The following is a 21495-nucleotide window of genomic DNA, read 5'->3' on the forward strand; positions in this document are numbered from 1 at the left end:
GGGGCGATAGGCGACGTGTCTATGCTCTCGAGCGTCGCGGGGAATAAGGAAGACGACGAGAACGTTGAAAGTTGGCGAGAAGAAGCGCTGCCGCTTATCTCGCCGGCGCTGTGTCGCCGCCTCTTCTTACTTCTTTCCTCCGCGAATATGCCACTTGTTCTTCGTTAACTACGTACGCGAAAGTTCCGCGCCGGCCGAATACAACTTTTGTATCGCGCCGCGATGAATATGAATGTCCGCGGGCACAAAGAGGGGCGGCTTGTTAGAGGCCGGGGCTTTGCATTCGTTCGGCTCCCTTTCGCCCGACCGGCAACGATACGATACCCTCTTTTTCACGCGGCCCCATTCTCCGCGACGAATCGAGACGAAAACTTGGTTCGCGATACGCCCGCGGCGGATTCGACTGCCGCCCCCTTCGCAGACGGTCGTCCGCCGTTGTCGCGGAATATTCGCGATACCGCTCGCGTCGAGCGTCGGTTCCGACGGATCGCAAAATTTTTATTTAAATCGAATCTTTTTTTCTAATTGAAGCACGGCTTAAACTTTTTTCCTTGGAGATTTTGATTTTTCTGATTTTCAAGTGTACTTTGCAATGTATTTTGTCGGGGAAAGTCAAAAAGTCAAAATCCCGAATCTAGGAATTTAATTAAAATATAGTAAATTCTCCCTAATTGACCCTTAACCCTTGACCCTACACAAAAATGAACAATTTGGGAAGAGGAAAGGGTGATAGCTGAGGTAATTTGAAGCAACTTTTTCCTGAGCGAAAATGTTCTACGAGGCTTCGTTCGCGAGTTATCAGCGAAAAACGCCGACAAATTAGAGCACGAGGGCGGAGCGTATACGAACAGAGGGCGTGGCGCCGTAAGTTTTTCGTTAATAACTCGTAAACGAAGCCTCGCAGAACATTTTCGCAAAGAAAAAAATTGCTTCAAATTACCTCGGGACCCCTAATTTCACGGAATTACCACAATCAGGGAACACCCCGTAGATGAAGCTCTATAACCGGCAATGAATTTCCGATGACGATCCGCGAGCGCGACCGTCGTTCAATGTCTCCTATCAACTTTTTAAGCACCCTGAAATATAACCGCCGTTAGGCAAAGTATTAATAAAACATCGTTCTTGAATATTCGAACGGCGGAATCGGTTACCGCGTTGCGAATCATAATTGAATCTGGATCGGTCGATAATTGATTACTAATTGAACGGTCGCAATTCCCGACGGGTTTCGGGAGAGAGAGAAAGCTCGATGATACGGGGCGCACGTCTACGGACCTATTAATAAGGTTATTCTTCGAGCCCGGGCGCATGTTGAATTTGCTAATTAAACTGTTCTTTAAACATTAACGTCATTCGGACGCGTCGTGATCCCGTAATCGCTGCTCCTTTATCTTTCGTCTCCGGTGTTAGCCGTGGGAAATCTGATTTTGCAATAGGTTATAACGAGAAGGCTGCTGTGCTTGCCGACGATTCGTTGGCAAATTTGGAATATATGTTTTCGTTATAACCTATAGCAAAATCAGATTTCCCAAGGCTATATGATAAGATATATGTATATATATAAGATATATATATATATATATATATATATATATAATAGTATTATATAATAATAGTATTGTGTTATTTACATTATATATTAATATTATTATAATATTAATATATAACGCGTAATTAATACCATATAATGTATATAATATCTTTATATACTATAATAATAATAATATATAATGTAATTAATGCAATATTATTATTATACATTAATACAATATAATATTAATATAACATTAATATGTACATATTAGAATATTATTATAACATTTATTATAAAAAATCGTAGGAAGTTTAGATGAGTCTAATCTACTAGATGAGACGTTGATGGGAATCGTAGGCGCGATATTAGCTATTTAAAGGAGCTAAAGCGCTGGTAAAAGTTGGCGGCGGTGCTGTGGAAACGAGGAACGAGAAGGAAAGGGGGGGGGAGCGAAATATGAAGTGTGGCCGTGCCAGAGCGAGCCAGTCGAGCAGCATAAAACGCGTTTTTCTGTGGGCTGCGCTTCAAAAGGAGCCTCCCATTTGAACGCCCGTTGCCACGCGGCGAGAGCGCCCCGTAAACCGGAGGATAATTATCATCGTCTCTTCTCGTTCCGAGAAACGGGACGCGGACCCCACGGGAAGAAAAGAGACCGGCCAAGGGTGAAACCGAGTCGCGAGTCGCTCGCACGATGACGTTTGTTCGCGATGAATTCGCGAACACAAACCGACCACGTTTCTCCCTCCGCTCTTTCCTCTCGCTTCTCCTGCGCGAGAACGAGAACCGTTCCGTTTCCAAAGACCGCCATTTCATTCGTTGCGTGTACATGTATATTTCTTATCGACTCGAAGGGGACGCGAGAAAATACGATCGGAGACTTTTGAAACTTCGGTCGACCAACTTCTCGCCTACTTTCGACGCTCGTCCGTTGTTTCTCATCCTCGTGATAACTTTTGTTTTTTCTGCTCGTCATATTTTTACTCTCTCTCTCTCTCTCTCTCTCTCTTATTGTAATTATTATTTTTACTACTTGTTAAAAAATAAATATAAAAATAAATAATAATTACAGTAGTAACTTTAGTTATTAGCGGGATGAACCTTTTGTTACAATGGGAAAGATTTTTATTATTATTATTACTACTTTCTTAAAAATAAATAAGAATAATAGTGATAATAATAATAATAATAATAATAATAATAATAATTGTTTCTTTATTTATCAACGGGATCAACCATTACTACTTTTTTAAAAATAAATATAAAGATAAAGAAGAAGAATCGTGATGACAACAATAATAATAATTGTAACTTTATTTATCAACGCGATAAATCTTTTGTTACAATACGAGAGATTTTTATTATTATTTTTATTATTATTATTATTATAACGTATCATTCTTGGGTTTGTTTTTAACTATTATTATTATTATTATTGTTTTACTACTACTATTATTGCTAGTATTCTTATTGTTATTATTATTATAACGTATTATTCTCGGGTTTATCTTTAATTGTTTACGAACGACTAGAGACTCTAAATTTACGACCACGTCACAAAAGAAAGAAACTATCGATTTTTTTTATATTTGTCCATTGCTCGCATCGCCGCGCGTCTGCGGCCCCAGCGTCAGTCACGTTGCTGTAATCTGAGCGCGCATCGAGCGATTACGCGTCATTTCGTAGTCAGATTTTGCGGGATCGAAAGTGCTGCGATTAAGAGGACCGAGTCTGTCCGTACAGCTGTCCAAGGATCCCACTTTACGGCCATCTGTCGCATAAAGAAGCGAGCCACGATCGGCGAAGTTCCCGCGGGCAACTGGTACACACACCGTGGTTAGTTGTGAACGAACCGCGGACGATCATGCAAATTCGGATCGCCGGACAAGACGCTGGAAAGTTCGCGTCGTTCGTTCCTCCCCTTTCCGTCGGCGAAACCGAGGAATTTCGGTAACGGGAAATCGCGGCGATGCGGTCAGATTTGCGCGGCAGACAGAAAAGTTACCGTCTCATTACTGTCCCGGAAATTGTGACGTACCGGAATATGATTCCACATGCGATTTCAAGCAACTTTTCCCTTTGCGAAAATCTTCTCCGATGTTTCGTTAATGAGATATCGATGGAAAACCGCGGACCAATTAGGCAACGATGACGGCCAAAGTTCCGCCCTCGCGCCTCGCCGCTAGTGACGCGTCGCGCTCGCCGCCGCGCCGCCACACCCCTCCTGCACTCGATCTCCGATTGGTCCGTTTTCTTTCGTCGATAACTCGTTAACAGTGCCGCGGAGAAAATTTTTGCAAAGGAAAAAGTTGCTTGGAATCGTCTCGCGAATCTCGTCCTTCAGTTGGAAAAAATTCAACGCCCATCTAGACTTCTGGAACACCTTGTGCATTAAGAAACAGCCACTTATTAGACGGATTATTTAAAAGCGGAGTGGACGGAGCCCAAACGATGCCGCGATATTTTTCGCAAACAGTTCGCGCGAGGAAAGTGGCCCGAGGGTGGCCCGGAAGCTACGGGGGATCGTAAACACGGAGAGCCCCGCCTAAATCTCGCCGGCCGGCCGTGGGCGACAGCGTATTCGACCGCAAAACAATAAACGGGGTCGTCCTTCCCGGCAATCTTGACATCGATAATTTCGCAGAACCGCGTGGGAGAATCCGGCGGCGTAGTCCGGCTTATGGCAGCTGGCCCGCGAAAAAAGAATCGCTATTTTCTCGCGCGGAGACCCCGCGGCTGCAGACGAGCGAACCTTTCCCTTTGCCGTCCCTTCTTTTTCTCAGACTCTCTGCTCTTTCTTTTACTCTCTGTCTCTCCTTCTCTCTCACGCTCTCTCTCTCGCGCTCTCTCTCGGCTCTCTCTCTCTCTCTCTCGCTCTATCTCACAGCGCACTCTCTCTCGCGCTGTCTCTCTCGCGCTCTCTCTCTCGGTGCTGTCTCCCTCTCGGCACTTTCTCCCTCGCGCTCTCTCTCGGCGCGCTCTCTCTCTCTCGCTCTATCTCACAGCGCACTCTCTCGCGCGCTCTCTCTCGGCGCTCTCTCTCGCGCGCGCTCTCTCTCTCTCTCTCTCGCATTCTCTAGAGCTCCCTGTCTCTCGCTTTCTCTCCCTCGCGCTCTCTCTCTCTCTTCTTTTTCTCTTTGTCTCTCTCTGCTCCCGTATTGCTCTCTCTCTCCTCCTCTCCCTCTCTCCTTCTCTCGCGCGCTCTCTCCTACTCTGCCACCCTTCTTCTCTGTCTCTCTCTTTGTAAGTTCATCTCTCTCTCCCTCTCTCTCTTTCTCTACGCTCAACAGGAATCCTTTTCAACGTTAAAATAAACACGACGGGGATCGATGCGCGGATACTTTTATTTAATCGTTCGAATGCCCGTCATTACCGGAACGCCGCCTTTTTCCCGTCGGCATCGATCCTTTTGACAGAACATGGGAAATGTGGGCTGCGCGCCGGCTCGAATGGATCCTGTTCCTTCGGCCTTCGTTTTTACCGGAATCGTACGCCTCGGACGCGTCGATTACAGTCTTCTCCGCATCGATCGCTCTCAGACATAGTTTCTCGGTATATTAATCTCCGCGAAACCCAGATATTTCGTTATTCAGCCGGAGCTTTTGTTATTGAACTGATAATTTTGATCACTAAACTAAAACCTTGAAAACCTAGAATTTCATTCAGTTTTTAATTATGAAGGTTAATTATTTGTTGCAAAGTTGGTACTTTTCGTCAGTGAACTGGCGATTTTGTTGCGAAGCTAGAATATTTATTGTGCAGCAGGATTTTTTTAATTATTGAGCTAGAATTTTTATTATCAAGCTGGAATGTTTATTATGGAGCTGGAATTTTTTATTATTGAACTGGAATTTTTATTATCAAGCTAGAATATTTATTTTGAAGTAGGAATTTTTTATTATTGTACTGGAATTTTTATTATCAAGCTAGAATAGTTACTATGCTGCAGGAATTGTTTTGTTACTGAACTGGAATTTTTATTATCAAGCTAGAATATTTATTATGGAGCAGGAATTTTTTATTATTAAACCAGAATTTTTATTATCAAGCTAGGGTATTTATTATGCAGCTGGAGTTTTTTTTTATTATTGAGCTAGAATTATTATTAATATCAAGCTAGAATATTTACTATGCAGCTGGAATTTTTTATTATTGGACTGGAATTTTTTATTATTTAAGCCAGAGTATTTATTATGCAGCAATCTTTTACTATTGAACTATAATTTTTATTATCAAGCTGTAATACGTATTCGTAATCGGCGAGACAAGTCGAACAGCCCGTAAGACCCCGTCGCAGTTAGTTCTTATTCTATTAGGCACGTCGGAAAACTTGGAACGGAATCATACGTGTGCATAATGCAATGAAGTGCGCTGCGGTGCTCTGTGTGTGCGCGCGCAACGTTCGCCACGGCAATTTGCTGTTAGAGGTTGTCGAACAACGTTTCACACGTCACGTTAACTCGATTCCCTCCGCGCCGTCTCCTTGTTCTTATTCGGGGTCCGCTTAAAAATTACTATCGAAACGTGCTACGACAACGTCACTGTCAATTTGCGGATCCCGCCTCGGCACACCTAAGTGCATTTGTCAATAAAATGCATCCGCCGATATGCCGAGTTCTAGTTCCATATCAAGCCACGCCGAACAAACGTTTTGTCCCGGTGAAATTTATTACAAAACGCTCGGTTTTATTCAGAATTTGTACGTCGCGTTGATCCTCGGACTGCGTCAATTTTGACGTTGTTCTTTTTTTCATGGACGCTGAGAAAACCATCTACAGATATTTGCAATTATACAGTTAGTTGAAATAACTGGCAGGCACTTGTCATACTTGAAATTTGCACTCCCAAGATAGGAAATGATTTATCTAAGAATTTATTTGTCGCTTCGAGTTATTATTCTTTTTCAACGTTGCGAGTAGTTACAGTTTTAATTCAGGCGCTGAAATATCGGTGATAATTAGATGGAGGAGGCTAAGCTAGATTTTAAATCGAAGGAGTGGGGGTAGGTCACGCGGCGCGCCGCGGCTCCCTTACAGCGGAGTAGGGGGCGTCACGTGATGCGTTGCGGCTCCCGTAGTGCGGAGTGGGGCGCGTCACGTCACGTCACCACCGTGGCTCCAGTACAGCGGAGTAGGGGGCGTCACGTGATGCGTTGCGGCTCCCGTAGAACGGAGAGGGGCGCGTCACGTGATCCACCGCCACCTCTTCGATTAAAATCTGGCTCAATATCTTGGCAACCATAATCTCTATGCGAATTTTTATTTGACAAAATTCGACTGCCAGTACAATTTCACGGATTCCAACGTTTTCACGTGCTCCATTAAGCATCGTTTGCGAACCTCTAAAACATTCGAAACTTTCGCAGCGCATTCTCGTTCCGGAAAATCGCGAGTAGAACGAACTTAGAATCGCCCGGATACGGGGAACTCGGTCGAAGGCAGCCGGCAATTAGAAAAACAGTTCGGATTATTGTTATTCGGGCGACGGTGGATAGCCTCGTGCCCGGCGAACCGCCGGGTTATTCCATTAACGCGCATAGACAGATTTCGCTGTTTCCCTCTCGCAGTCGCGTCGCCCCCCCCCCTCTCTCACCATCGCCCCGCCCATTCGGGAAGTTTTGAGAAAGCATTAACGAAATTCCTGGCGCGTGCACGGCCGACAGCATTCCCGCGCCCTTGTCCGGGTCCGATTCGTTTCATCTCCGCGTTTCGACGTGGGGGAAAGCAATCTCTCTCTCTGCAGCTGTGATTCATACGGGCATTCACAGCGAGATCAGACACGGGCGCAGATATGAAGTGTATCAAAGAGGTCCGGTTAGAACCGAAAGCGATTATTCATGGTTACAACCACTAAAACAGTAACTTTGCTCCGCATCGCCGGCCGCCGGCAGCCTTTCCACTGTTGCAACATTCGCCGGATTAATTCCGGGATACTCTTCGTTCTTCGGATCGATGGAACTGCGAACTGCGCTGCGATAAGGTCGCTGGGATATAAATAGCGTTTTAATGTTGAAGCGATAGGAGCGAAAGCTCCGGGTTCGATTCTGGGTCGATGTTTGGTAATTTTTTTCCTGGATTGTATTGGATGTTGTAATTGCACACTTGGCACGTCTATTAATCAATATTCGGAGAATTAACTCAAATTTTCCTAAGTGATAATAGTCATTTTTTTCAAAGTTACGGTACTAGCAGTAAGAGCCCCGAGTTTGACGCTCTGACTCTAGGGCAAACTTTGGGAATTTTTTGCGGAGGAAATATTGGATGTTTTAATTCCGCACTTAGCACGTCTATTAATCAATATTCAAAGAATGAACTCAAATTTTCCTAATTAGTAATAACCATTTTTGTCAAAGTTACGGTACTAGTAGTAAGAGTCCCAAGTTTGACGCTGCGACTCGAAGACGAACTTTGAGAATTTTTTACGAAGAATTTATTCGGTATTTTAATTTCACATTTGGCACATTTATTAACGAATATTCGAAGAATGAACTCAAATTTTCCTAAGTGATAATAGTAATTTTATTCGAAGTTACGGTACTAGCAGTAAGAGTCCCTTGTTTGGCGCTCCCACTCTAAGGCAAACTTTGGGAATTTTTTACGAAGAATTTATTAGGTATTTTAATTTCACACTTGCCATAATTGTTAACCAATATTCGAGGAATGAACTCAAATTTTTCCAGCAGTCTCGTTCTATTAGAAAAATTATTGTAGACGAAGCTAATCAACGCAGCTATGAAAGAAATCTCAGTTCAAAGAATTAGCCAACAACCTGTTACAACACGTTGCAGATGCAACGTAAAATCAGACTTGCAAAGTGTTAATGTATTTCTGAAATGATCCATTATGCACCGAGGAACATTTTGAGTTCCAAAGCAATGAACCCTCCCGTCGTACCATCATCTTGATCGCAAGGTCGTCAACTCGGTCGGTTCTAAAGTGCATAATGAAAAGGCTTGCTCGCTGATTGACTTCCGAGAATGTTAACTGCATCGTGGGTAGCATCGAGCATCTTTAATTAACCGACTAATTAATTAAATTTCAGGTCCGTCTGCCGATGAACGAGGACACGCTGCATGCGTGCCGCATTGTCAAGATGCCGAACATTCATCGCAAACACCACGTCGTGAAGGTAGGTTCCCCTAACCTAGTGACTTCCCTCGGTGCCTCTCCCCTTGGGCGTCTCGCCCCACGCATTCAACCCATCGAGACTTGATTAAACCGAGAATGTAGGTACAGATTCCCGTCGGCATGGGAGCAATCAAGACACCGTGGCTCGCACCTTCCCGAGTGGAAGTCCTGGCGACTCGTTTCTAGACCGAGTTTACTGAACAACAAACTTCGAAACAAATAGGAAACGTCAAAATAGACTGTCGCGTTATTCTCACACGTGTTCGAGATGTTTCGTTGCCGAAGGTTTATCAATTTAGTAAGGTAAACGCTTTAAAAAATTCCCATATCAACTTAACGCGTTCCAAAGTAGGTGAAGACGATTCCTCGGGCGATTTGAAGCAGCTTTTTCCTTTGCGGAAATCTTCTTCGATGCTTCGTTCACGAGATATCGATAAAAAATCACGGACCAATTACACGACGATGACGGCTGAAGCGCCACCCTCGGGGCGCGCCGCCAGTGAAGCATCGCGCTCGCCGTCGCGCCACCACTCCCCTCCTGCGCTCGCTCACCGATTGGCTGCTTTTCTTTCGTCAGATAACTCCTTAACGGAGCCTCGGAGAAAATTTTTGTAAAGGAAAAAGTTGTTCTGAATCGTCTCGCGAATCTCGCCCTTTGCTCGGAAAAATTTCGCGTGCATTTGGACTTCTGGAACACTATATGCGTTAAAAAGATGCCACTTATTCGATGGAATATTTAGAAGGGTCCGTGAAATTCGCGAATTAATTCACACTGAGCCGATTCGATCAAGAGCAACGAGCATAATTTTCTGGCGAATCGTTCTCGGAGTAAATCGAACTCGATGGGATCGCATCCTGCGATAACACTCGCTACGAGATCAGCTCCGAGATGCTGATAGCTTCGCCGCTCAAGATATATCCGTCATCATAGGTGCCCGAGCGTCTCAGAATTCCTGCACGGTGATTCACGACTCGATGCACGCGATTGAATTAATTTCTTGCCGGCCGGTTTCTTCCGCGTTTCGACGCCGGCGACGTAACTGTACGTGTCCCGCTTTTTCTGTCGCAGTACGAGCCGGTGATACAGCCGGGCAGCCATCATTTCCTGCATCACATGACGCTGTACGAGTGTCGCGGGGACCCAGCGGAACTCGAGTCCGCCGCGGAGACTTCCGGCAGCCTTTGCTATCAGCCGTCCTCCCAGCCGTCCTTTCAGTGCACCACCATCGCGGCCATCTGGAGCCTTGGATCCGAGGTGAGTTCAGCCGATCGCTCTACATTAATTATTTACAGTTGCCGATTGTCAACAACTGAAGAATAATTGGCGAGAATTTACTGTACAATTTATCGCGAATATCTCGGAAACTAAACAAATCGATCACATTCGGCGCATCGCTGTGACTTTAATATGCGTCGCAGCATTCTGCGAAATACACAGTTTTGTGGAGAAAAGTCCAAAGAATATTATAGTATTTTTTTCGATTTTTGGAAAACACGACCTCGTACCCATATTTAAAGAACAAGAATTTGTTTATCATTTTCGACGTTGTAAAAATAATTATTCAATCGGATAAAAATTTATTTGGAACACTGGATCCTTTCCGAGCACAACGAAAAAAGGGACATCCCGATACGACCGATAGTTTTTGAGATAAAAATTCCCAAGTAGCAGCCATTTGCACGGAAATGGGCGGAAATCGTAAATTTCGGAGGCCTGTATTTTTGAAATAAATTCGAAAGCAACGAAACGATGACTTAAACTTCACCTAATATCGCGTGGACTATGGATATAAAGTCATCAGAGTCTCCCTCAGTGGGCCTCCTCCGCCTATTCTCGCCGTATAGCAGCCGGAGCCGCGTTTAATCGGGGCCCCTGTCACGTCGCGTGCAAAATTATCGAACCGATCGGGCCCGGTTCTCAGCGAAGAAGGGTTTGCGGCGTGGCCCGCTCCCATTGGTATGCATTACAGAAAACCCAGAATTACCGCGCTACAACGTCCCCCTTCTCTCTTCCTCCCCAGCGCCGCAGAACCCGTCGCTCGTGTCTCTTACGCTCGTCCCGTGACGGCGACGGATTAACATTCGCGGACAGTGATTTATCCCCGTATAATTACTCACGTAACTGATTCGGATCACGATCCTATCTCAGCCATGATTTGCGACGCCAATTACGGCGTCTACGGTTACAATATTTTCAGCGATTAGCGCGCGGCTGCAGCAACGTCGCCGCGCGAAATCGACGCGATTCGTACGTGTGTCACGTGATATAAAGGCTGTCCCATAATTATGTTAACGCGCGGAAGCAAAAGATTCCTGAGATCATTCGATGCAACATTTTCCTCAGCGAAAATGTTCTACGAGGCTTCGTTTATGAGTTATTAAGGAAAAACGCGGACCAATTAGACAGCGAGGGCGGAGCGTAGATAAGCAGGGGCGTGGCGTCGTACGTTTTTCGTTAATAACTCGTGAACGAAGCCTCGTAGAACATTTCCGCAAAGGAAAAAGTTGCTTCGAATGACCTCGGAAAGTTAAAAATCGAGATCTTTCTATTTTTTATTGTCATCCCAAGTAGTAACAAAATGTTTAAAAAAGGCATTTTTTGAAGAAGTCTTTGGTCTTAAAAAATGCTCCCTCTCGTTCCAGGGGTTCAATTATCCGCTGGAGGCCGGCTACCCGTTGGACCCGCACGAGGGCCCGCGTTATTACATGCTGGAGACGCATTACACGAATCCTGAGCTGGAGGTGGACATCAGCGACAGCTCCGGTCTGCGTTTGCATTACACGGACCGGCTGCGCACTCACGACGCCGGCATTCTCAGCGTCGGCATCGACCCGAACTGGAGGCACACGATACCGCCCGGCCAGCCCGAAGTGGTCTCCGAAGGTCATTGCATCTCGGACTGTACCGGGCAGACCATTCCCAACAACGGCATCAACATATTCGCCGTCGTCATGCATACTCATCAACTCGGCAGGAAGGTCCGATTGCGTCAGATAAGGTCCGGAGAGGAACTGCCACCCATTGCGTCTGACACCAATTACGATCCCACCTATCAGGAGTATCGGAAGCTGCAGAAGCCCGTCAGGGTCTATCCGGTGAGTAGTGCCTTGCCGGGAGAGTTTCGAGGCCGCGTCGTCCCTCTGTATTTCATTAGATGGTAATTTAATGACGCCACCGAGAAACTGAGCGATAAGGAATTCATTTGCACACGATCGCTGGCTGCTCGGACCTTCCGCCGGTTACCAGCTGCCGCTTTCATGCGTTCTTTCTCTCCAGGCGTTATTCTCGGCCCGCCTTTTTCGGATCAGACATTGTCTGATCACCGCGGATCAAGCTACTTCGGCAGACCACGTTTTTCGATGCTACGGTCACAGGACGATCTTTGGGGATTTTTTGCGGGGAAGATGTTGGATGTTGCTAAATTCGTACTTGCTACGTTTGTTAGTTGATATTCTAAGAGTGAACTCTAATTTTTATTTGCAGCTATAGTCATTGATATCGTAGTTATAGTGGTAGTAGTAAGAGCCCCTCGTTCGACGCCCCGATTCTTGAGGAATATTCGGGAATTTTTTTCACGGGAGGTATTCGGTATTTTATTTCCGCACTTGGCACACTTATTAATTGATATTCGAAGAATGAACTTAAATTTGATCAAACAGTAATAGCCGCTACTGTTAAAGTTACAGCGATAATAGTAAGAGTCTATAGTTCAACGCCCTGATTCTAGAGCAATATTCAGGAATTTTTTTCACAGAAAATATTCGGTATTTTATTTCCGCACTTGGCACACTTATTAATGGATATCCGAAGAATGAGCTCAAATTTTTGCAGACAGTAATAGTCATTAACATCATAGTTACAGCGGTAGCAGTAATAGACCTTAGTTCACCGCCCCGACTCTTGGGTAATATCCAGGAATTTTTTTCACGGAAGATATTCGATATTTTATTTCCTCCTTTGGCACACTTACTGATTGATATTCGAAGAATGAACTCAAATTTTTTCAAACGGTAATAGCCGCTACCGTTAAAGTTACAGCGATATTAGTAGAGGTCCCTAGTTCAATGCCGTGATTCTAGAGCAATATTGAGGAATTTTTTTCACAGAAAATACTCTGTACTTTTCTTTCACACTTACCACGCTTACTAATGCATATTAAAAGAATGAGCTCAAATTTTTCCAAACATTAAAGTTACAGCGATAATAGTGAAGCTCCCAAGTGGGGCGCTCCGACTCCGGAACAATATTTCAGAATTTTTTCCACCGAAGATATCGACTGTTCTAATATCACATTTGCCACACTCACTAAATAATACCCGAAGAATGAGCTAAAATTTTCTCGGACTGCAACAGTAATTTCCGCGGGAGTTGCAGCAGTAGTTGTACGACCGTGTTTCCGACGGTTATAGCGATCTTCGCCTCGAGTGAATTCGGACAAGTTGCTTATTTTCGAGCGGTCGTAGAGTGCCGGTAAGGGAGCCTGAAATACGATCCCGTGGCTGTCGGCGGTGCCGATAAATTACGTGGGAGCGAGACGGGCGTAAAAATTGATTGAAAATCGTTCGGCTCGTAAAGCACCGCGCAGTGACCGTGGGCTTTTGTGTTTGGTTTCAGGGCGATCATCTGATAACGGAGTGCACGTACTCGACCGAGTCGAGGAAGGCGATCACGCTGGGCGGTTTGACAATGCGACACGAGACCTGCCTGGTGTCCACGCTTTATTATCCGCGCATCGAGCTATCGCTCTGCTACTCGCTGCCTTCGTTACCGACGGTCCTACAGAGTCTGGGGATCCAGAAGCTGCAGCAGTGAGTATATACGCACGCCTGTCAAAATGTTTACGTCGGCGAGTGTGTCCGGGCGGCGCCCCCTCCCCCCGTTCCACGGATTAATGGCAGTCATTAATGCCGGATTCTGGTTCAAAGTCCGTTTGATATTAATTAACACGGGCCGTTGATACCGCACTAATGATCAATCCCGGTCCCCCGTTTCTATAGCCACACGGCCTGGCCAGACGTTCGCTCCTTTTACTCTGATTACTTTAAATTGGCAATTAGGGACGACGATCGGTCGCGCGTCACGACCGCACGACCCGAACGGGGGCGCCCCGCGCGCCGCTCGCGTTGCGCCGGACGCATCGTTCATTGCATTATGTAACGCTGCGCGTGTCACGAAGACGTTTCCTACGAGACATGTCGCGAACTTTAATGCACCGAACCGTCCTGTTTCGCTAAACACACCGGCACCCGCCCTTGTCCGCTGACCCGGCTGAATTACTGTTATTACCGTCGCTAATATCGGCAGGTCGTTGCCAGGCTCGCTCGTTAACCGCGACAGACATCATCGTCATCTTTGCGCGACACCCTCGTTGTTGCGCTGTTAATTGGCCGTAATACAATGCCAACGCAGGCCGGAAATTGCGATCTCGTACCGCGATTCTTCGCAACGTAATTACGTACTACGTGCAATTTCGCTACACGATCCGGCCTGATATGGTAAACAGCCACTTTCGGAATTCATATACACCTGCGACAGGCGATCCTCTTCTTCATTCTTTATTTGTTATTAACTTTTATGCCGGGCTTATTGTATCCCGTACATCACCTTCATATGAGAAGTCACAAAAATCTAAGCGCTTCATAGATGCGATTCTCGGCATGATTTTAAACAACTTTTTCCTTTGCGAAATTTTCCAGCGAGGCTTTTTTCACGAGTTATCAATGATAAACTGACGCCCCGCCTCCGCGATGCCAAGCTCAACGCGGCATTGGCCGCGAGGGCGGGGCGCCGGGACGATGAGTCACGCCACAGTGGCGACCGTTCCGCCCGGGACGAGGCTAATGCGTCAACCTCACTAGTTTCCTTATTTCGTCGATATCTCGTGATCGAAGCATCACAGGAAATTTCCGCGAAGGATAAAGTTGCTCCAAATCACCAGAGGAATCTCCCTGTCCACTTTACGCGCGCGTAAAAAATCCTCGACGCTCGCGCGACAGAATTTCACAGGCCATCGCTTTCGTTCCAGGCGTTCCAGCCCGGTGACGATCGAGGAGCCGCAGGAGCTGAAGGGCATGACCCTGGAGGAGCGTTTGACCAATTACGACTGGGTGAACAAGGTGCAGAATTTCGTGGAGGCGACGCGCGGCGGCACGATCACGCCGCTGTGTTCGACCAGCAAGGGCACCCTGCCGGGTACGGCGAATCTGGACGTGCACTACCCGCGGATCCTGAGGCCGTACGAGGACACCAGCCTGCCATGCTCGAAGAAGACGCTGCGGAACAAGCTGTCGATGTCGTTGAGCGAGGACGCGGACGTCGGGGCCTCGGTCGACCCGAACAGCGAGGAGACGAACGCCGTCGAGAGGGGACAGCTGGTACGCAGCAAGGTGTCCCGCAGCAGCGACGGCCCCGCCGCCGGAAGTTCCTCCGCCACATCGGTGTCGCTGCCGCTGGTGCTCGCAGCGGCTACGATCCTCATCGGCGCCGCGTTCAGGTGAACACTGACCCGTCCCATCGACGCTGACCGACCGACGGGTCGGTCGATTCTGTTTATCTAGGACGGCCGTTTTATTCCTCTCGTTGATCGCGCCGGGTCGGGAGGAGCGACGCATGTAAGTAACGCGCCGGCGTGCACTATGGCGCGTCAGTCTTTAGGCTAATATCATCACTATTACCGTTCGCTGGCTGATGGCCGGGGTTTGGGTGGTCGCCCCGCCCAGTCCCGCCCCTCGAACCCGATGGGCCTGTCCAACCGCCGGCTCACTGGCTATCCCTCCCCACCTCCCAGATCCGGATTACCCCCGCTGTGACCTCCGGCTTCGCCGGAATCGGGTGACCTCGTGTCACCACCAGCTACGAACAATTGTACCCCAACGGAATGCAACAATTTTCCATCGTCGGGCACTATGCAAAGTTTACTGCGATGTAAGACGGCGCGTTTGGCCACGCGGTTTTGGCTGGGCTGACAGACCGGTCGATGGCGGGGACAGGCCCTGCTCTATTCCGCAACCCGGCTGCGCAGAGATCCGTGCAATTCCCAGCGCCGAGCCGATCCCGGCGGGAACGTCGAGCCACCGGCCGAGCCGGACATATTTTTGATGGCGCCGAACGACCGGAACGAATGGGATTCGTTGGCCGCGACCGCACGGCGCACTGCCAGACGGATTTCCCCCGCGAGGAACGCCCGCCGGGATCGGGATCCACGCTGTCCACGCTCGACGATCGACCCCCTCCCCCTCCTCGCGATCTCTGCTCGTGCATCATTGTTATCACGCATCGCGTGCTCGTGACAGGACGCTCCTTGGATATCTTTCGGTTACGAGCGATTTGCTTCTCGGGCCACTCGGATAGGCGACGCTCGTTCGGCGATAACCTGCGACCATAATCGCGGACCACCGCCGACATAATTTTTCCAGGGATATTTGATCGATCATCGGTTATTCGGGAATCTATTTTACCGACAATTTTGGAGCAGTTAATTTCGAAGCAATTAATTTCGAAGCAATCGATTCCAAATCAGTTAAATTCAAAGCAGTTGATTTCGAAGGCAATCGATTCCAAATATTATCGATCTCGAATCATTCGATTCCAGAAGCCAGATCCCGATATTCCACGGAAAAAGTCGTTGTCGGTGTCCCCCGCGTCCGCCGTTCATAAGACAGCGCCGCCTTTGATATTTTTCGTCGATGCGAATCGAATAGGACACCCGTTATATCGCGCCCGATACAAACTCGTCGCTGCGCCGTGACATCCGTACGTACACCTGTTGGAAATTTTAGTTAAGCTCCCCCCGCCGCGTTCTCGTCCCACGCCAACCTCTGTGCAGAGCCGAGGACCCGAGAACGCAAGTTTCTAGTCCCCTTAGGCGAGCGACGGGGCCCGCGGTCCCGCCGCGTCGTCAACTACTCCGGCGGTTGACCTGTTTCAGCACGGACCGATCACGAACGGAAAGATATCCACGGCAGGAAATGATCGACAGAACGACGAAGCAAAGCTGACGCGGTATCCCGTCGTTCGCACGGGATTTAGAATGATTTTCGCGACACTCGAATGAATTTATATTGTTGGCTGTTTATTTTCTCTGGCCGAGGTGCCGAGCGGGGCTCCGAGACGCGATTAGAACGCTCGGGATCGCTGCCGCGGCAGCCAGACTACGAATCGGACCGGTGGAGGAGGGTTACATGACGCGGCGGTCGTGTGGGAGCACGGGTGACATCCCTACTCCGCCGCTCGGCGCGAATCGGCGACGACCGCCGCGCCGCGCGACCTACCCCCACTCCTCCGGCTGGATACCCGGCCGACACGGCCGGCCGGTAGCCACCGCTCGGCTCCCGCCGGAACTCTGTATATTCTGTTACTATTAGCGCCACGAACGAATGCGTTTTCGGCACGGAGACCACATGTAAACGTTGGTCGATCCGCGCGCTGCGCTCGACCAACGTTTGCGTGCGCGCGAACCGCCGCGATCCTTTGTAATATTCTGTACAGTTTCTTACGCGTAATGTTGACGTCCGACGGGCCCGCGCATCCGACCGCGCCGGGCCCGCGATTATTTATTTTTTATTTAATTGTATAGAGTTACTTCTTGCCACGTTCACGCGACGCCACTCCACGCCGCTTGCTGGAGGCAGTCAGTAGTCTCGGCGCGTCATGTGACGTTGCCCAGAGTCCCAACGCGCCACGCGACTCTGTCGGGAGTCTCAGCGCGCCACGCGACTCTGTCGGGAGTCTCAGCGCGTCACGTGACACTGTCGGGAGTCTGCCAGGCATGCGCGCAGCCTCGATACGCGCCCCTCGGCGAAGACAACCGATCGGGCTCGGGTCCAATTCGAGACGGTCCTGTAACGAGAATCGGCCGACAAATATCGCGATCGCGACCGTTTCAGGGCTTGGGAGAGTGTTGTTGGACACTGCGAGATCGTTTATTAGGTAACTCGCGAGTACGACCAGCACACGGACCACAGCTGATCGTGAGAGCCGCTTTTCGAGACCGCCCCCGTGCTCCGGTCTCTCTTTATTTCTGCGCACATTTATATCTTTTGTTAACCGAGAAGTTTTGTATATAAATAAATATATCATTCTTACATTGATGCGTGACACGTTATTTTCTTTTCACCGTTTACACCGGCTTCCGGCAACTGATGCTCGTGACATTTCGTGATTCGATAATAATTATATGAGTAATTGTTTGCGCATTCAGAAATTAATAATTCTGTTGCAAATGGAATTCTATTGTTTTGTAAATAAGTACGCGAGCTCGTGTTTCGTTTGAAAATTAATTCGAATCTTAGAAACAATGATTCGCAAGAATTTCATTTTTGTAAAAATTTAAACGACGCCCTGCATAATGATTGGATTTAAGGTGCACGATGGTTCCGCGAAACGAGCAAACACCCACCACGAATTCACGCTGCTCGACCGATCCGGGCGCGGTGGTGGGGCCAGCAACGTTGTCCGCTAGACGAGCATCATTTGTCCGGCCTGCTTCACGCTTTATTTGGCAACGGGCTTTCTCAGCGAATGTACAGCGTCCTAAAATAATTTTTCCTTTTTTCTTGTTTTTTTATACATATATACAATCGTCTGAATCCCCAATCGTGTCGACTAGAAACGCGAAGTCCGCAAAGAAACGAACGATTTCGCGCGCTGCGCCGAAATTCCCGAATGTAAAACGGTTCGAGCCGAACACAGATCAGTTCCTGAGGAATATTCGGGGCATTATCCGTCGCGGCCTTTCATCGGCGGGAACAGTTGTCGCGGCGGGACCCGGCGCGGCGTTCCCCGAACGCCGGAATCCGATCGATCACCGAGTCACACGCCATTGACGGCGGACGCGCGCTTCCGCTCCTTTGTGCCGGCGGCTCTTTCACAGAGGCGCCCCGTTCTCGGAGAACGTTTCTACTATTTCACGCGTGCCACGCAGCTCGCGTCGCTTCGCGACGCTCCCGGCCAATCCGGCAACGCCGCGCGGCGAACCGTTCTCCGAGGGCGGCCTCAAAATTCTGCCCGCTTTCGTTCCGCCGTTCACACTCGAGACAATAAAGAGCCTCCTTCGAAACGATGCAACGAGTTAACCGCGAACGAATGGAGAACGATAGAAACACGGAGGCAGCCTCGAACGTTCGTTCTCCGCCGCGATACGACACGGCACGAAGAGCTCGACGACAGTCGGCTGCACGCGACTCGCTTTCCGTTCGATCCGCTCGAGTCTCCGAGACGCTTCAATAGTTGTTAAAATACCGGCGAAGACGCTTCTTTCGGTCACTGAAACCGGAATGTCCGGCACTGTCGCCGCAGACCGGAGAATAAGCTGGATTTCGAGTCGAAGCAGTGAGGGTAGGTCACATGACGCTATCGGGAGTCTCAAGCGCGTCACGTGACACTATTCGGAGCCTCAGCGCGCTAGGCGACACTGTCGGAGGTCTCGGCGCGCCACGTGACGCTGCCGGGAGGTCCAGCGCGTCACGTGACGCTATCGGGAGCACCAGCGCGCTACACGACACTGTCGGGAGTCTCAGCGCGTCACGCGACGCTGTCGGGAGCCCCAGCGCGCCACGCGACATTATCGGGAGCCCAGCGCGCCACGTGACGCTGTCGGGAGTTTCTGCACGTCACGTGACGCTATCGGGAGCCTCAGCGCGCCAAGTGGCACTATCAGGAGTCTGAGCGCGCCACACAACGCTGTCGGGAGCCTCAGCGTACCACGCGACACTGTCGGGAGCCTCAGCGCACCACGCGACACTGCCGGGAGCCTCAGCGCACCACGCGACACTGCCGGGAGCCCCAGTGCATCACGTGACGCTATCGGGAGCCCCAGCGCGTCGCGCAACCCATCCCCATTCCTCCGACTTGAAATCTAGCTTATCCTCCTGGCCACCGCGAGCACGGTGGCGTGCAACGAGATGACTCGCGCCGTGGTAGCGCGGTCGATAGAGGCGCGTTGTATTATAGCGAACGGTCCCTTAACGCGCGCACTTCTCCCGAATCCCATTAGCGTCGCAGCGGAACAAAAAAAAGTAAAAGAGAAAAAGACACGGCTTTGCCACAGGCGAAACGACAGAACGAGGTATCGGCGCGTTCGATACATATTCACGGGGAACTACACGACTTGATACCGCGTACGATTTCGTCCTTCGCGGTCGCCGCGAATGACCGGTTGTCGATCGTAAATCTCTCACCCTAGAGTAGCAGAGTCCTCCTGTAGTCGACTAAATCGGTAATGGATAAACGTGTAGCCACATTTTACAATTTAATACTACGATTACTCGTAAATGTCGTAGCGCGGGCCTGTCCCACCGGCGGCGCACCGACCGTGCCTCCCACTCCCTCGTTCCGGCGGATTACCCCCGCCACTCGACGCGAGTGCACCTCCTGCGCTGCGTGCTCGGCGACGCGGAGGCGGGTCGACCGATTTCAATGAAATCTTCGATGTGTTGTTGCTTTTCTCGTTCTAATAACTCGCGGTTTTTCGCGACAATTGTTTCACGCATTGTCCAGTAAATCGTCAATCGTTATCAAATCGTTGACAACTCGAAAATGTCGTTAAGCCTTTCGGTCGAGTTTTTAAAAATTTATTATGATGTTCAAATTTTAAATTTATAATATAAAAGTTTCCTGTACATTGTAAGTGCATCGTGGTTCGGGTGGTGGGGGGAACGGACTAGCAGGCGGCGCGGAGAGGGGGGAGCGTGCGGCCGGTCGGACAGGCCCGTATAGGGGATCTATGTGTAGAAGACCGTAGGGCAGTCGAGCGAGGCCACCTAACAGCACAATTAGGCGTCGAACAGAGAGAGAACGAGACGCTAGAAGGAGAAAAATGTTCCTTCGGCCCTCGTCGCTCGTCCATCGCGCGTGTAATCGTCGAACCGAACTGCCGGAAAGGAGAGAAATGAAAAGAATTTTTTCTGCTCGTTCGGCGTTACGCCGGCAGAAAATGCGTTTGAATAATTTTTTGTTATGAATTATTTATTGTTCAAATAATTTTTTAAACTGCGTCGCGGCCAGCTTAGAAAAAGACAAGTGTGTGGTAAACAATGACCCCGAACGGTCTGCGAGTGGGAGGGGGGGCACAAGTGTCAGAATAATCGGGGGCGAAGAATAGTTGGACTAAAACTGCGCGTCACGCGACACTGTCGGGGGTCTATCGGGAGCCCCAGCGCGTCACGTGACGCTATCGGGAGCCTCAGCGCGTCACGTGACGCTATCGGGAGCCCAACGCGCTACGCGACGCTGGAAATGGAATAAAAAGTAAATGGAACGAGAACTAGCAGGAAAACGGACGACCAGCGTCGATCAGATCGATCAGCGATTACAGTGTTTCCTTCGAAATTGATGAAACGAAATTGATGGTCCTCCAGGCGTTCAATAATCGCGCAGTAGGCATGGTTTCATACACAAAGTTCGTTAAAAAATAAGGAAATTGTTAATAATATTTCCGTTCGCCTTTCTTTCTACTCGCTGTTCTTTGTGGCTGAGAATTTCGTCGTTTATTAAACGAGTTAACGCAATGGAAATTGTACCGTGTTTGGTCTCTCGTTTAATCGAGAAAATTTATCAAATACGTTGACAAATACGTTTCGTTGTAAATAAACAAATGAAAGTAATAAAATTTCCTCGACGTGTTAGTATTGTTGTCTGGACGATGTCAGACCCCGGATCATTTTACACGGTAGTTTGACCGAGCGAGGAAGACAGCTGGTACACTGTTTACACTTTCAGCGCGGATGTTTTGGTCACTTACGGAATAGATATTTTTTGAGAGCTATCAGAGATGTTTTGATCACTCGCGGAGTAGATGTTTGGTAGATTGTTTGCAGTAGACGGTTGGGTGTAGA

General features: G+C 48.7%; 1 protein-coding gene across 1 annotated transcript in view; it reads left to right on the forward strand.

Moving 5' to 3' along the window:
• olf413 (DBH like monooxygenase olf413) overlaps positions 1–17751 on the forward strand; it is a 301895-nt gene extending 284144 nt beyond the window's left edge. Inside the window, exons 5-9 of the mRNA XM_076526364.1 lie at positions 8576–8662; positions 9731–9916; positions 11305–11757; positions 13277–13470; positions 14688–17751. Coding sequence (XP_076382479.1) covers positions 8576–8662; positions 9731–9916; positions 11305–11757; positions 13277–13470; positions 14688–15159 — 1392 coding nt within the window. The 3' untranslated portion in view covers positions 15160–17751. The remainder of the gene's footprint in view (positions 1–8575; positions 8663–9730; positions 9917–11304; positions 11758–13276; positions 13471–14687) is intronic.
• Positions 17752–21495: the final 3744 nt, after the last annotated feature.

This window comes from Megalopta genalis, chromosome 14, assembly GCF_051020955.1.
Source record: "Megalopta genalis isolate 19385.01 chromosome 14, iyMegGena1_principal, whole genome shotgun sequence".
Taxonomy (NCBI): domain Eukaryota; kingdom Metazoa; phylum Arthropoda; class Insecta; order Hymenoptera; family Halictidae; genus Megalopta; species Megalopta genalis.